This window comes from Copadichromis virginalis, linkage group LG7 (genome assembly GCF_057382275.1).
Source record: "Copadichromis virginalis isolate Kocher_CV1m ecotype Utaka linkage group LG7, C_Virginalis_male_GT1.1, whole genome shotgun sequence".
Lineage (NCBI taxonomy): Eukaryota > Metazoa > Chordata > Actinopteri > Cichliformes > Cichlidae > Copadichromis > Copadichromis virginalis.
The window spans coordinates 53,615,005-53,630,380 of record NC_140624.1 but is presented as its reverse complement, the minus strand read 5'-3'; the positions used below and the strand labels follow the sequence as shown (position 1 = coordinate 53,630,380).

Here is a 15,376-nt window from a genome sequence, read left to right as displayed (position 1 = left end):
CCAAGGTAAGAAAGGCTGAAAGACGACCACCACTGAACAAGACACACAAGCTGAAACGTCAAGACTGGGCCAAGAAATATCTCAAGACTGGTTTTTCTAAGGTTTTATGGACTGATGAAATGAGAGTGAGTCTTGATGGGCCAGATGGATGGGCCCGTGGCTGGATTGGTAAAGGGCAGAGAGCTCCAGTCCGACTCAGACGCCAGCAAGGTGGAGGTGGAGTACTGGTTTGGGCTGGTATCATCAAAGATGAGCTTGTGGGGCCTTTTCGGGTTGAGGATGGAGTCAAGCTCAACTCCCAGTCCTACTGCCAGTTTCTGGAAGCAGTCTTCAAGCAGTGGTACAGCAAGAAGTCTGCATTCTTCAAGAAAAACATGATTTTCATGCAGGACAATGCTCCATCACACGCGTCCAAGTACTCCACAGCGTGGCTGGCAAGAAAGGGTATAAAAGAAGAAAAACTAATGACATGGCCACCTTGTTCACCTGATCTGAACCCCATTGAGAACCTGTGGTCCATCATCAAATGTGAGATTTACAAGGAGGGAAAACAGTACACCTCTCTGAACAGTGTCTGGGAGGCTGTGGTTGCTGCTGCACGCAATGTTGATGGTGAACAGATCAAAACACTGACAGAATCCATGGATGGCAGGCTTTTGAGTGTCCTTGCAAAGAAAGGTGGCTATATTGGTCGCTGATTTGTTTTTGTTTTGTTTTTGAATGTCAGAAATGTATATTTGTGAATGTGGAGATGTTATATTGGTTTCACTGGTAAAAATAAATAATTGAAATGGGTATATATTTGTTTTTTGTTAAGTTGCCTAATAATTATGCACAGTAATAGTCACCTGCACACACAGATATCCCCCTAAAATAGCTCAAACTAAAAACAAACTAAAAACTACTTCCAAAAACATTTAGCTTTGATATTAATGAGTTTTTTGGGTTCATTGAGAACATGGTTGTTGTTCAATAATAAAATTATTCCTCAAAAATACAACTTGCCTAATAATTCTGCACTCCCTGTAATAGTAATAGCTTGCCAGACAGACTGCCAGACTGTCATAGCTTGCCTGACATTTGGTGCGTGTGTGGAAAACAAAGCGTGGAGAAACGGATAGAAACACTTGAGGAGTAAATCATAATTTCCTGTTTTAGACACTATATCCTATCTTACGTCTCACAGGAACTGTTTTTTAGCAAATGATGAAAGTCAAAATTAAAATGAAAGTTAACCAGCAGTGTGCCAGCATTAGCGTATCAACATCCTTTTTGTTAGAAGGCAAATTAAGTAAGCTCGTGACGGCCTTGTTCAGGAGTAGTTTGGAGTCTCTGAGATTAACACAGTGTGGGCAAGTGTGGTGTAGGCATGAACCCACCCTAAATATAGGGCTCGGGCCATAATTTGACCCATGTTACCACATAACGGTTACAGTATATGGCTAAGTGGTCAGTTTAGAAATACTACTTTATACTTAATGTAAATTTTTACCCCGCTTTTTAGAACAAGCTTTTCGTTTCAAACAACAGAGGGGAAAAAATGAATGTCTTTAAAACCAAGGAGTTTTTCCATGTGGTCAAAGAGGTCACCTGAGGATCTGAGAGAGGCCATCTGAGAGATTTTTCAAAGGTGCTGAACTAATCTAACAAGCTTAACAGCCTTCAAGTAAAGCTGTTGCTCTTAAAAATCCTACAGCGTGTAACATACAACACCTCTTAGTCTGAATTTAGAGGTCTGAAGTTAGAGGGACCATGTTCAGACTCATCCTTTCCTATCCTATCCCACTTCACAATGTGACATCATGGCACGGTTTCCAATGTTGCTGCTTGTTTACTTTGCGTAGAACCAACTTTTACTGGGCAATTAATAGAAGTCTGCCCCCCACTGGAGGAGGCATGTGACAGCTTATAAAAGACAGCTGCCATTTTTGGCAGTTCTTGAAACAACAGAAAGTTTGAATCTCATGCTACATTCAGCTCTAAAAAAAGTGTTATTTGGTGACTATATGGCACTAAGTGTTGTTTTCTTGTGTGTTGCATTGTTTGTTGCCTCTCTATCCTCATCTTTTCCATTTCCTGTTTCCCCCCCCTTCAAACCAGCTTTGCGGCACATGGCCACCCTCCTGGTCCTCCTGGAGATGTTTCTCTTTTTAACCCTCAGCTGTTATTTTTTTTCCCTTTCACTGCCATATAAATTCTTATCATCGATCACCACCCACCTCTGCTCCTCTAGATTTGGGTTGTCAAACATAAGCAAAAACTCCATTCGAGCCCATTGGATGGCTTTGGAAATTTAGGAAATTGGGCATTTTTAACTGTATTTTCACAAGCTTTACAGCTTTTCCTACTGATAAAGACTTCCCCTATGGCCGTTCATACAACACCAAAGCAATTAAGCAATAGATTTCTGTGTTTTACACATTTACTTCTTACAATTCAAGCCCAATGAGTCATGCTGAAAGATTTCTTTAATTTACTACAGAGGCATTACTTTGCCATGTAGAGAGAGTGAGACATACTGTTGAATTTGAGCTTCTTTTTCTCATATTGAGATCTTGCATTGATTAAATGTGTAGTTAAATTTCTCTACACTGACATAAAGGGTAGTTTCACTGGTCTGGCCTGCATAAGATCAAAGTGGGCTGTATGTGGGAATGATATTAAATGAATTCACGTCTCTGCTCTAGATAAAGAAACCACATAAAAGGTGGAAATTCTTTTACATATTTACTTTTATTAACTCTTAAACATTAAAGTGTTGTGGTACTAATGAAAAAACTTCCGAGGGTAATAAAATCTGCAAGCACATTATTTCATCATACATTCAACAGGTTTAAAGCCCGTAGATCACCGATTAACATGAAAAAGATATGAGCTTTGAGTGGATTATTCCTTAGAGTAAATATCTGATTCATTTAAAAGGCAGAACATTACAAAAAGTCATAAATAGATGTATCTGATCATCTAGGCTCAGTATACTGTTATATCAACTAGCACTGGGGGTCCACCTGTGGATTGCACAGCACGATTTTTCTCGCAGTCCCATGACAATCAGCTCCAGATAAATCAGCTCTTGCAGATAAAACACCTCGCCTTTCCATCTATAAAAAAGCAGTTTTGCTTTTCCCGCTCTGAACCACTTCTCTGGAAATAGCGGACTCCATGTAAAAGAATTCCGAGCGCAAGAGCTGGAGGCGTGAAACTTTCACCTCAACTTTTCCTCCCACCCTCGGCCAATAACAGGGCTGGCCCTAATATACGGGCTCCTCTGATTTGCCCGAGTCTCCTGTCCGCAAAGTGAGTGACAGCCTGGGGGGGAAGACTTCTTCCTCTTCTGTGCGTGTGTGTGTTGCCCTGTTGAGTTGAAGGGGCTCTACGTGACTGAAAGAGAGGGGCCAGCACTTCAGATCGGAGGCGCAGCGGTGCAGGACAGTTCAGAAGCGCAGAGAGGAGTACGGGAGAGACGGTGGCCGTCCGTCAACCAGCTGGGGGAAAACACACACTAACAAACCCTTATGGCTGCTTGAGAAATAACGATATACCCCCCCTCCCCCCTTTTTTTCTCTGGGACTTTTTTGGCTTTTAGTTTTTTTTTTTATTGTCCTGACCAGAAGTTTTTGCAAGTCTAATTAGCTGTTGAAAAAGTGAACCCACTTTGCCGTGGACGTCTCTGGCGGTCATGGATACCCATATAAGATGGAAAGTTAAACGGAGGATAAGGGACGTCCAAATCACTTTATCCGTGATTCTCCTTTTTATCACGTCGCAAGCGAGCTCAGGTGAGATGCAGCTGTGTGGGGCTTTTTTCTTTCTTTTTTTGTGGATGCACTTTGGAGGAGCGTTGCACTGAAAAGTTTTTTGCCTTTTCGCTCATAGTGGACCACAGATGTCTGCCCCTCCTCTTTAATGTATTCATCTTGGTGGTGTGCCCCGAAACTATGGGAACTTGTCAAAAAGAATTAAAAGACTGCTTTTGGAGGTTTCATCTGCAAGTTGTGCTTAAGTTTTTTTTTGTTTCTTTGTTTGCCAAAGCAGTATAGCTGAAGTGCATTTATTTATTTCAATGCATAAAAAATAGGAAATATATGTATTAATTAGTAACCATCATAAGTAACTAGTTTTTCTCTGGCATACTTATTATGTAGGAGTAATTGCTGTGGTGCATCTTAAAGTCTAAATACTCTTTTACCAGTGCTCCTTTTTCAGCAGATGAGAAGGATGAGTATAATTTTCATAAGAAGGAGGGGCTGAAGCTCCTCTGAAGTGGTAGGGTGGAGCCGCCTTAAGGACTCCACATCAGGGGACAGCACTGGGGCCCTGCACTGAGGCTCAAGCAAACACATCTTTCACTAAATGCATTCTATAAATTCTCCCGATGTTTCTCACTGACAGTTATATGAGTCTAGTCCAAAAACATGAACAAATAATAGTTTGGTATGCCAGTTAGAGGCCCGCTTATTTTAATTGGAGAAGTGACCACCTCTTTGTCTCAGTGGTGAGAGGGCATGCAGTTGGGTTTATGCTTGGCCTATATGTATTATTAGCGCCTTAAGACTGCCTGGCATGGGTGGCGGGCTGCTGTGTGCTGTGAAGGTCTGACACAGGACATTGAGATGAACAGATAGCTTCTTCTGTCTGCTCGGGGCAGTTAAAAAGCTTCCATGATTGTGCTGATGGTGTAAATTTGTTGTGATGCCTGATTACAGCCCATTATGGAGTTCAAAATGCACTCCGGTTTAGAAAGCCATGATAACATATAAAGTTGAAGTGGTTTTATAGGTTCATGTCGTTGAATATACACTAAGAAAATTACTGCAAAGTGTTTATTTTCATGTTTCCTATAAACACTGGTTATTAACTGGACAAAACCTTGGTCACTGTATGCTGGCTGGACTCAAATCTGGGTCATTTGTGATGACTGAGGAGGAGTTGAATTTTTGGTGGGACATTAAAGAGTGTGGGCCTGAGGTCATTTTGATGGTGGTGGCTGGATTTAATCATCTCTTGAAACTGACAGAGAGGAATGAGAGTTTTGTAAGAAATCCCTAAGGGTTCTGGTATATTTTCTGAAACTTGACACACGCCAGACAGGAAGCACTTCATGACTGATTGCAAGAAACATGCCAACTCCATGAAAGCTTTTTTTTTTGTGAACTAATTATTCTGTCCATCAAATATCTTTTAGATTTTTACATTCATTTTTTAAAATTAGCTGCTTTCAGTTAAACACTGTGCAATGCAAAAATGAAATCCAGTTTAGCTATTAATAAAAACTTTTCTTTTTTTTTTGCTAAATGGCTTTTCTAGACCTCTTACAATCAGATAAGACAAATAGTCTACAAATAATTACTGACAGCTAGCAAGTTTATCACAAGTGAAAGCTTATTGCTGACCTAAGCCTCATCACCTCTTAGCCTGAGGGAGGACCAAAATGCATCAAGCTGAAGACTAGTAGAGACCTGCCCAGGCATACAATACTAATTGTTTAGGGCTTGTCAGCTATGGTTAAATTAAAAACCAAAATTTTAAGTATGCTTTTTTGTTTTGTTTTTGTTTAACACTGAAATCAAAAAAGGACAGTTGAGAAAATACCATTTACTAAAGAATTAATGTTGTATTCATGTTTTATCACCAGCTGTTTAGGTAGTATGATGCTAATTCCACAATGGTTTTTGTTTTGAATACAATACCCAGTCAAGATCATAGCCCAACAAATTTCTTATCAAATGATATATAATGTGTTCATAAATCTATAATTAATGTATTTCCTATAACTAAAATGCGTATAGAGCTCAATAAAAAGACAAGCAAACAATACAGCAAGGCCTAACCTATTAGCAGTTAGCATATTCTTTACACAACGGGTTACTTACCCATGAAGCATAACTACATTTTCACTACATTTGATTCAGAGCCTTTTTCACTGTAAACTGTTGGCATGTGATACATTTTGAAACACAGAAATGAGTTAATAAACAAATACTAAAACGCCACATTCTATAAACTAACGCAGTTGGGAAAACGATGTTAAAATAGCCTGCTATGTAGAGCTAAGCTAATTTGTTGCAGCTTTATTACAGTCTCTCTTAAAGTATAAAAGACAGTCTTAATGCTGTGTGTCTGCTGTTAAATGTAGCTTAGCTTATTTGATGCTGACCAGAATTGAATTATGTGGAATAAGCTCCTTACTCATTATTTTATAAAGACAAATACAGAAATATGCATTGAATTTATACTGTGATTAAGTTATATACTTGTATCACAGTGTATATATTTTAATATTTTGCGGTCAGTTTGTCTTTCAGTAGACTTACGTTTAGAAAGACCTTGTCTTGGTATTAGAGAGGAAAAACTCAGTTTAAGCTATGTGAAAAGTGGTAATAACAGAAGGCCCTGGACAAGAATTTGAAGAGGGGTCAGAGTTCAAAAGTGAAGGTCAGGACTGCTGTCAGGTTTACAGTTTCACTGCCTGAAGAGAGGCATTCTTTATAGTGTAGCTCCTCTCATCTTTGCTTCCCATAATTCTTCTCTGTGTCTTGGAGGCAGCAGGGTAAGATGTGAGCTTTTCAAAGAACCTTTGCAACAGTTTGAAGCCAATATAAACCCTGAAATGCAGAATTCAAATTAGGATTGATTGATATGTGTAGTCTCGACTTTTTAGCTTACTGATGTTTTCACATGTCTGTGGGACACAGTATAACTGCTATAGAATAAATCTAGCTTATTTTACAAATGGTTTCCTTTGTGTTTCTGCTGACTTGCATTTTTTAATCTGGCCTCCTCAATCAATGGACTCTTTTCACAAGTATTAGATAATCTGCTTTGACTCTTTTTTCTTTGGTTTGTTGTTGTTTAATTAGTAAAAGTTTTTTTTTGGATCACCCTTGTTAATACCAGACATTTAAACCAGTTCAGATCGTACTTGTCGAGTGTATTTTAGTCATCGAAAATGCTGAAATAACATTCTTTGAATACCTTGTGCAAATGAAAACATGAATTGGTTTTGGCCAAAGTCACCAAGGGCATTGAAAATATTGGAAGAAAAGGCTGACAGGCTAATAGATCACAAAATATGGTAACGACTTGAGAAATACCCTATACAGTAAGAACTGATATATGTTGATTCTCTACATAAGTTTTAAAGAAATATAGAGAAGAAGGCCTCGCTGTTTCTCTGAGCTCCTTCCCATCTGGACTTGATAAGTTCCATTGTGCTGTCTGCTAAGCCCTTCAAAAAGCCAGAAAAAATGGCTTCCAGATGTTTTCTTCCCATTCTATGTGGAACAGGGGACCATGAAAAAAAAATACTGCTGCATTTTTTTTCAAGTGAAAATACATTCTGTGCTAGTTTTAGAGAAGATTTCTAATCAAATAACATCTGCAGTCTTAGAGCAGATTTTATAAAAATAATGATGCTACGCCTTGCATTTCAGCAAGGTTTGCACATACACATTGAGGGCTGTTAAAAGGTTCTTTCTGTTTAAGCACGCCAGGTTTATGGCAGGGTTAAAGGTCGACTGCAGCTGGTCCACAGCTGTTTTTTATTTATAGTCTCATATCTGGAAAACTCGTTTTCAAAAGGAATTTATGTGGCTTACTCTGATTTTGACTTTTTTTTTTCCATATACCGTTTTTCATGAGCCCAGTAAGAAAAAAATCATAAAAGATACTGTGACCAGAGAGATTTTAACCAATGACATTACTTCCTGATTGGTAATTGCATATCAGTTTATATAAATTAAAGGCAACAATGCCAATGTTTCATTTACAACATTGGGTTTTAACCTTAAGAGGGATATTCAGATTTATGTTACCATCACCAATCTGCCTTAGCTTCAATCTTCCAGTGAGAATGTAACTGTAATTTCTGAAGGGCTTTTCTTACTTACCTTGAAGTGGCAATCCTGAGGTCACGTCAAACTCAATCAGATAAATGGCGATGAGAAAAAGTGGCTTCTTGTGTGTGCCTATTGCCATGGCGCTGAGGAAGGAATCCGAGTTAGCTGTTCTGTGGGGAGAAGCAGTGACCCTGCAACTGCATGTGCCACTTCAGCCCTGTAAATACAGGCTTTGTGGAAACGACTCTGTAAATCAGCCCTAATGCCTGATAATAGCATGGAAGATAAAGCAAAATATGCAGGACAAGTTTTTGACCCCGTGTCAGAGTTAAGGAGATCCTTTGTGCTGCACAAATAGTTCGTTATTTGCCATATCTTGGAAAGTATATCGTCTAGTCCTTTCCAGACTAATTAAGGTTCAAATAATTGTGTTGAACCGCTCAATGGTCCTCTGTACTCATGACACAGTGTGCTTGATTTGAAGCCAGTGGTAGATTTTTCTCCAAATTAGCTTATTGCTAAAAGCACACCGACATAGATGGATCATTCCAGCTCCAAACTACAAGCAAACGGGGACGATGTGTTCCTTACACTCTCAGAATGGAGACAGTGGTGTTGGAAATGTCAACATGACCCTACGAGTGATGTAAAAGTTGGATGCTCTACCTAATGATGCAACCCCCCACGCCTGTTTTTGATTTCAACCGTATGCTTTGTTGCAGCGTGTAGTGCATGGCAGAGTGAAAAGTGAATTCTGGTCCAGGCTCACAAGCCGAGTATTCACTTTAGCTGGGAAACAGTGCTTCTCTCTGTAATGGGGTATTATAATCATTGAGCATGGAAAGCAATGTATGACTCATCCTTTCCAACCCCATTCCCCCTTCCCCAGCCCGAGCTAAGCCACAGCCTGGGCAGTAGAAATACTGAGTGTAAGCATTTTTTTTCCTACTAGGGGGAAATACAATGGCTTTTTGGTCACTCTAAAAACTTTACTGTAGCCCCATGTACTCTTTAATTTATTGGCTGACAAATTTAGAAGGAGTTGAAATAATAACACAGTAAAAAGTAAGGTTTTGCTTATTTAGCAGTGTTTTGTCATGAAACCAGCCTCAATGAACTTACAAGGGAGCAACAAAGGAACAAGCTTGAGTTTCACTAATTTGCCAAAGCAAGCTCAATGAAGGCTAAAGGTCCCGGAAAGGAAACCCTGTTTCTTATTATCTTCCCAGTTGCAAAATGGTGACAATATAAGAGGAAAATGTTCACTGTCAAAACATCTTGCAACAAAATAGCATAATTTAAAACACGATAAAACTTTTACACGTACAGTACGCGGTTTAGTGAATACTATTGCTCGCATTAGATATTGAAAAGCTACACATTATAAAGCTAAAAACTGAGACAAAAAGTTTTTTGGTTGCACTGATATGCTAACCAAAACCGCAATCTTTCCCTATCCTAGGCCAAAACTCTTTTTTGTTATGCAAACTCAACCACAAGTTGTACTCAGAATACAAACTATGGCCTGTGGCATTGATGTCATTTACTCTGTTTGCATGAAAAACCCAGAAAATGTTTCCAATGAAAGTAAAAAAACAACAAAAATTGTGTAATTTAGAGTTTTGAGTTACAGTTTTGTGAACAGACTCATGATAAGAAGCAATGTCATACAGTGATGCTCTAAATGAAGTTCGGAGCTAGTGCAGGACCTCCAGAGTCAAGATGCTAGTGGTGATAATGTAGAGTTAGTAAAAGGAAACCCAGGAGGACGAGGCCGTGATGGGTAGGGAACGGAGGGCTGCATTTTACGTGGAAGGCAGAATTCTTAAAAAGTAAAGGCTACTTCAAGAACAGGAAGTGACTGGTTTTCAGAACACAGTTATGTCAAAATTGTTAAAGGAGTGAGTTTGACAAAGTGGGAAAGCAAAAATGATGAAAAATAGAGCAACAGAACGGGACTACAGCATCACTCTGACATAGAGGAACAAAAGCAAACTGTCAGGGAACAGATCTTCCTCAATGAAATTAACCTGAAGGATCATTTCTTCAAGACTTCAAGACTGTGCATCTTATCATAGTTAGCAGCTGATTTTGATCACTTATACTGCAGCTGTCTGTCATTCCTGAGATTTACTCATGCTTTAACTTCTGTTCACCCACAGGCTTGATGTTGCTCAACTGTGACACTGGTTAAAGTGTCAGCAGGAGATGAATTGATGGTTGACTTGGCTGTCAGTGCAGCTCGTTGCATGTTATCTGGCACCGTGATGAGATGGCAAGGTTTTGTTTTTCTGCAAGTTTCATATAAAGACTGTATAATGAGAACTATGACTGATAGTTTATATATTCCTGTTGTTTTCATGCCTTTTCACACTTCATTGGCTTGCTTTTAAAAGAAAGAAAAAACTTTCCTCATTCTTTTCTCTGTGATTTCCATTCTCATCACTGACAAGCTTGATGTGCGCCTTGAAATTATGCTTTCATTTACTTCTCCTTAGCCATGCCTATGAATGTAAACATTCCCAATTTAGAAATATAATTGGATTTTTTTTTGCACACACAAAATATAACCCATGTTCCACCACACATATGTTTAACCACTATATTATTGATTATGTGGGCTGAGTGGGACTATTTCATTATGGGTCAATGAGTTCACTAAAGATGATGAAACACCTTCTTGGTGAGAAAACATTGCACATTTGATTCCCATCATTAGCTGTGAGGCACAGCAGCGCCGTCGAGGCAAATAGGTTTGATAGGCAGTGCTGGATAGTCCTCAACGAAGACAAAAGCATCATTATTGTGCAGGATTTTGTATTTATTATTCTGTTTCATTGCGCTGTCCCAGTGTGTTGGTGCTGGAGCTGTTCTTTGTGAGGCTTTCCGAGAGGAAATGGTTCCGTAATGTCAGTGCTGCAAGGCTCTCCTTTATCATGAATTTCTCAGCAGTCAGCTATTAAAACCATATCTGCTTGTGGGAGAGGCAGAATGAGGGGAAGGCTTCAGTGCAGAAAAAAGGAAAAAGATAAAACAGGCAGTCTGTGTGTGGAAGAAGGTTGCACAGAGAGATTAAAAAATAAAACAGAAGCTGCCGAAAAAGACAAAACCACAGTGGGCGGAATGAGAAAAGACTTAATAAGTGAGAGATAACATGGATCGCATATGCGCTTCAAAAGAACCAATTCTGTAGTTTTTGCTGTAAAATGAGAGGTGCACAGTAGAATCTTGACTCTGTGGTGGACGGCAGACAATGATTTATCTTCAGCGCTGTGAGCTGCAGCGTGGAGACAGTGAAGTAAACCATATGGCATTTACACTGTTAAAGCAATAAGAGTGCAGCTAAAGTACAGAGCATCAGACTGCATTGAGGAAGCTCAGGTCAGGAAAACTCTGTTGTCTGGATCATCTTTCAGGTGTGTGTCTGTGTGTGAATCCTACCTGCTTGTCATTTTTTTAGTGTCTTGTCATTTTGCAACTAGGCTTGAGCTAATGTTTCATATTTTAAATGAATGTCAGATTTATTTGATCAAAACCACAGGAACAAATGCAGTGGATATGTAAACAAAACGATCCCGGGCTTCTCATGTCCTCCTCTCCTCCTATCTTCCCTGCTGCTTTATCCTTGTGCAGCTTTTTCAGCTGGTCACTGGGTCAGTGTCCTGAAATGTCTGGGACTGAAGCTGGCGGATAAAATGAAACTGATACTGGCATGTGAAGTCATTTACAGACTAAACACTGGCCTTTGTTGCCTTTGGAAGTTGTTGCCTAAGAAAACATTTTCTTATGATCTAGTCATTAACTAGATGTACTGTGTATTGCTACTTGGGTTGCACTGATTGTTAAATTCAATACCAATGCCAGTGTTTAAACGAGCAATGTGGGTGATACCTGAAACCAATTAATTTTTTTTCTTTTCTCAAGCTTTTGTTTTTGTGCTCATTTATTCTCTCTCTCTCTGGACATGTTTTAAAGTTTTTCCAGCTCATTTAGTTTGTGCAAAGGTAATGCAATACAACAAATAAACTTCCACCAATGACATGAATAAATTCCATCTTTCTTTTTCTTTTCTTTTCTTTTTTTTTGTCAGCAGCGCAAATATCAGTTGATGCCAATATTGGGTTCATACTTTGGTTCATCCCTACTTGGATCTTTGTAAAGTACAACCCTGCTGAGGACATGATGGTTGCTATTGCTAATGCTAACAGTAGCAAAGGCATCTAGACTTGTAACTTGAGCTGAATTGCAGCAGACACATTTCAAATGGTAAAGTGTTTACTTTTACCATGGTATAGGTTTTTCCAAGGAAAATGGTATAGGTTTCCAGTTTGTTTCACTCTTCTTACAGTTTCATGACCAGTTGCTGAGTAGTTTGCCAGTGTTTGCAGAAAAGTCACTGTCTTCCATGTAATCAGTTGGCAACTGCAGCAACCTGCTAACAATCAAAGCATAGAGGTTTTTGGTGCAGCACCAAATACCTCTTTGTTGTCACTTTTACTCTAGCAATTACCAGAAACTTGAGACCAAAATGTCACAAATGGGTGACATTTTTTATGACACTGTCCGTTTGTGAGATTTCTTACCTCCTTGATATTCGATGAACAACCTAAGTGGTATTATTGCAAAGTGGAAGTGTTTAGAAACCACAGTAGTTCAACCACAAAGTGGCAGACCATATAAAGTTGGGTCACGTAGTGCTGACCCACATGGTGTATAATAGTCACCAACACTCCGCTGACTCAGTACTTGCAAAGTCCGAGACCTCTGGCATTAACTTCATCAACAATACTGTATGCTGGGAGCTTCATGACGTGAGTTTGTATGGCTGAAAAGTTCCTGTCGGTGTAATGTGTTGTGGCCCTGTGATTCTCTTTATATAGTTTACGCTAACAGGAACTTTCACATTCACTTGGTATTCAGTGTAGGTGTTTTTTTAAGGTGATTTCAATGCTTTGCCACAACTTAAAACTTTGTCTGAGCCTCACTGCAGCGCATGCAGAGAAGTGTGATTGGCAAGAAACCAGTCTAGTTATAGTTTACGAGTTAATTAAAGTTGTGGAGATGATTACCATCTTGGGTACTGGCATCCCATTCCGGTATGTGCTTGCATTAGTTTACACATGCATCTGCAGTAACATGTGCCCGTGCAGTGTGTATAATGTGCTCAGTCTAGCATGAGCATAATGCCTACAGTATGATTCTCATGTCTGGTCACATGAAACCCAGAAGCAACAACTTAAGGTCAGCGCTGATGGAGGTGTGTTCATTTTTTTCCTTCATGCTCTGGATCTAATATGCTGTACATTTGCAGGAGTTCACATCTTAAGACAACATCTGCAAACTTAATAAAAGGTTTGTTACTTTTATGGGATTAAATGTGAACCATTAACGGGGAAAGAAAAAGGATGGCAAAAAATCTCAAATAATTTGTACTGATTAGGCATTTTCTGTCAGGATCTAAGCCAGTTTTAAGATAAATCTTTCCGCTTCAGATTGTAAAGCAAAGTGTTTTGCTGAAGGACAAATATGGAATAATAACAATAAATGTTCAAATGAGGTGTTGCAGAAGGGTAAGTTACAAAAGTAAGTTGGTGAACTAGATAATATCCACCCGCATGAGTCATGCCGGTCCAAATATATCTTATGTGTAAAACCCCTGAGGCTACTTGGTTGTGTGTTTTGTTGGTTATGAATTCTGCTTTCAATTTTGAACTGTAGGAATGCCTTACATCGCCCTATTTTTAAAGTTACATAGTCTTGCTTTAAGTAATTAAAGCCAGGACCCTAATTGTAACCTGCTGTACTCACAGTGTGGCTCCAGCTTCATAACACTTGGCTTCAAGTTTTATAACAGAATCAGGTGAAATAAAAAAAGACTCCCAGACCCTCCCCATCTGTGATGCGCACTAGGAGGGGGAAGTCTCTCTTTGGGCATTCTTGTTTTTGACTGTGCTGATTTCCAAGAGGAGCCAGGGTCCTCTTTATGAGTGCTAATTACTCCTTGTCCTCAGCGCCAGGTCAAGCATGTGCCTGGAGAGTTAGGCCTCACTTCAGGAAGGGCTGGAGGAGGAGGCAGTGAAAGAGGGAAGAATGTTAATCCACCCCACCACCATGAAAAAGTCCTAATTCAGTGGTCCGGCACCCCTCCTCCTGTCAAATGAAATGCTGCTGTCTGGAGTCGCTGAGTGTTGTCACAGAGACTCTGTGTGTGTACACGTATGTGTGCGTTAGTGGAAGTAGACGGTAGATGGATGTTTAGGGGAATGGGATCCACCACAGTCCTGGCACGGAGCCGAATGTGGATTAAGAATGTGGCACTCGAGCTACTGTTCACATAAAGAGAGAAAATCTGAAATAAAAAAGGTGTAGTTAGGTAGGGAGGGGAAGATTTATAAAAGAGCTTTCTGCCAACTTCTTTGTATAACAGTTTGTTGCAATGTAATGTTTCACCACACCTTTCAAATTAACTCAGACTTTATGAATTCATTACACTTTATTCCACTGTGACGACCTGTGCTTGACAAACAAAACCATAAACGGCTTTTTTTAGCATGTCACATCAAAGATCAAAGTAATTTGGTGGCTAATATATGTATCCAATGTACAGGGTTTTTTCTTTGTACATGGATGGGGACGCACTAACTGTAGGATTACAGCCACTCTCAAAAACCAACAGAAAGTTTCATAGAAAGAAAAATTTTGTGTTCAGGTCGTAGTTTTCATTACTGAGAAAAGATCCATTAATTTCACAGTCTTGCTAATACCACCCGATGTTCTGAGTGGTGGCAGTGCAGGTTTACTTTTCATGCAGGATTCATGTGGCATTGCTTATTTCACATCTTGAATGGTGCTTCAGTATTTAGTGGAAGCATGCGCAGGTAACATGAGAAGTATAATGTTTTTATTTACACTGAAGGAGTTCCTGTAGAGTACTAAAGCTTAAGGAATGCCATTTACCATATTTGTGTCACATCCACTTGCATGAAAGCAGTAAAAACAACAGCAAAAGTGCTACAGCAGATCCATTGGGTGAGCAAATGTACACAAGACCGTGTCATGTAAACAGTTTTCTGTGTATGTATGGAGAGCCAGCGTCTTGGATGTGAGGGGCTGTGGTCTGGGAGAAAATTATTTTTAGCATCCAGCACCTCAGGTGTTGGTCTCTTGAGGGATCTGCCATGCTAAGTGGGTAAACATCTCAGGTTAACAAGGTGGGATTGAGAGCCATACCTGTGGTTTAGGATGTGGTCAAAAAGGTCGACTGCCTGTGACAGAAATCTGTAAATGAAAGTGCGTATGTGTTAACGGATGATGGAAACATAGGCGATAATGTTGGTGTTTGTGCTCTGAAGTGCCCAAAAAGATTGCTTTATTGAAAGGGACGCGCTTTTGGCTGATTCTCAAATGGGTTTTTCAATAGGGCTTTTATTTTATAGCTGTTATATTATGCTTTCCTTTAGTCTACCCCCTTCTCTTTTAATCCTATTGGCAGGCTCCACCTTGGTTCACCTCCAGGTGACCGATCCCTGAGGTTGCTT

The 15,376-nt window shown here is 39.6% G+C and overlaps 1 protein-coding gene across 3 annotated transcripts in view; it reads left to right on the top strand.

Annotated features, from left to right (window-relative positions):
* Positions 1–3,362: 3,362 nt before the first annotated feature.
* Positions 3,363–15,376, top strand: part of col5a1 (procollagen, type V, alpha 1) — a 74,306-nt gene continuing 62,292 nt past the window's right edge. For all 3 annotated transcript variants that reach the window (XM_085464155.1, XM_085464154.1, XM_085464153.1), the window contains exon 1: positions 3,363–3,779. In XM_085464155.1, coding sequence (XP_085320281.1) covers positions 3,680–3,779 — 100 coding nt within the window. In that variant the 5' untranslated portion in view covers positions 3,363–3,679. The remainder of the gene's footprint in view (positions 3,780–15,376) is intronic.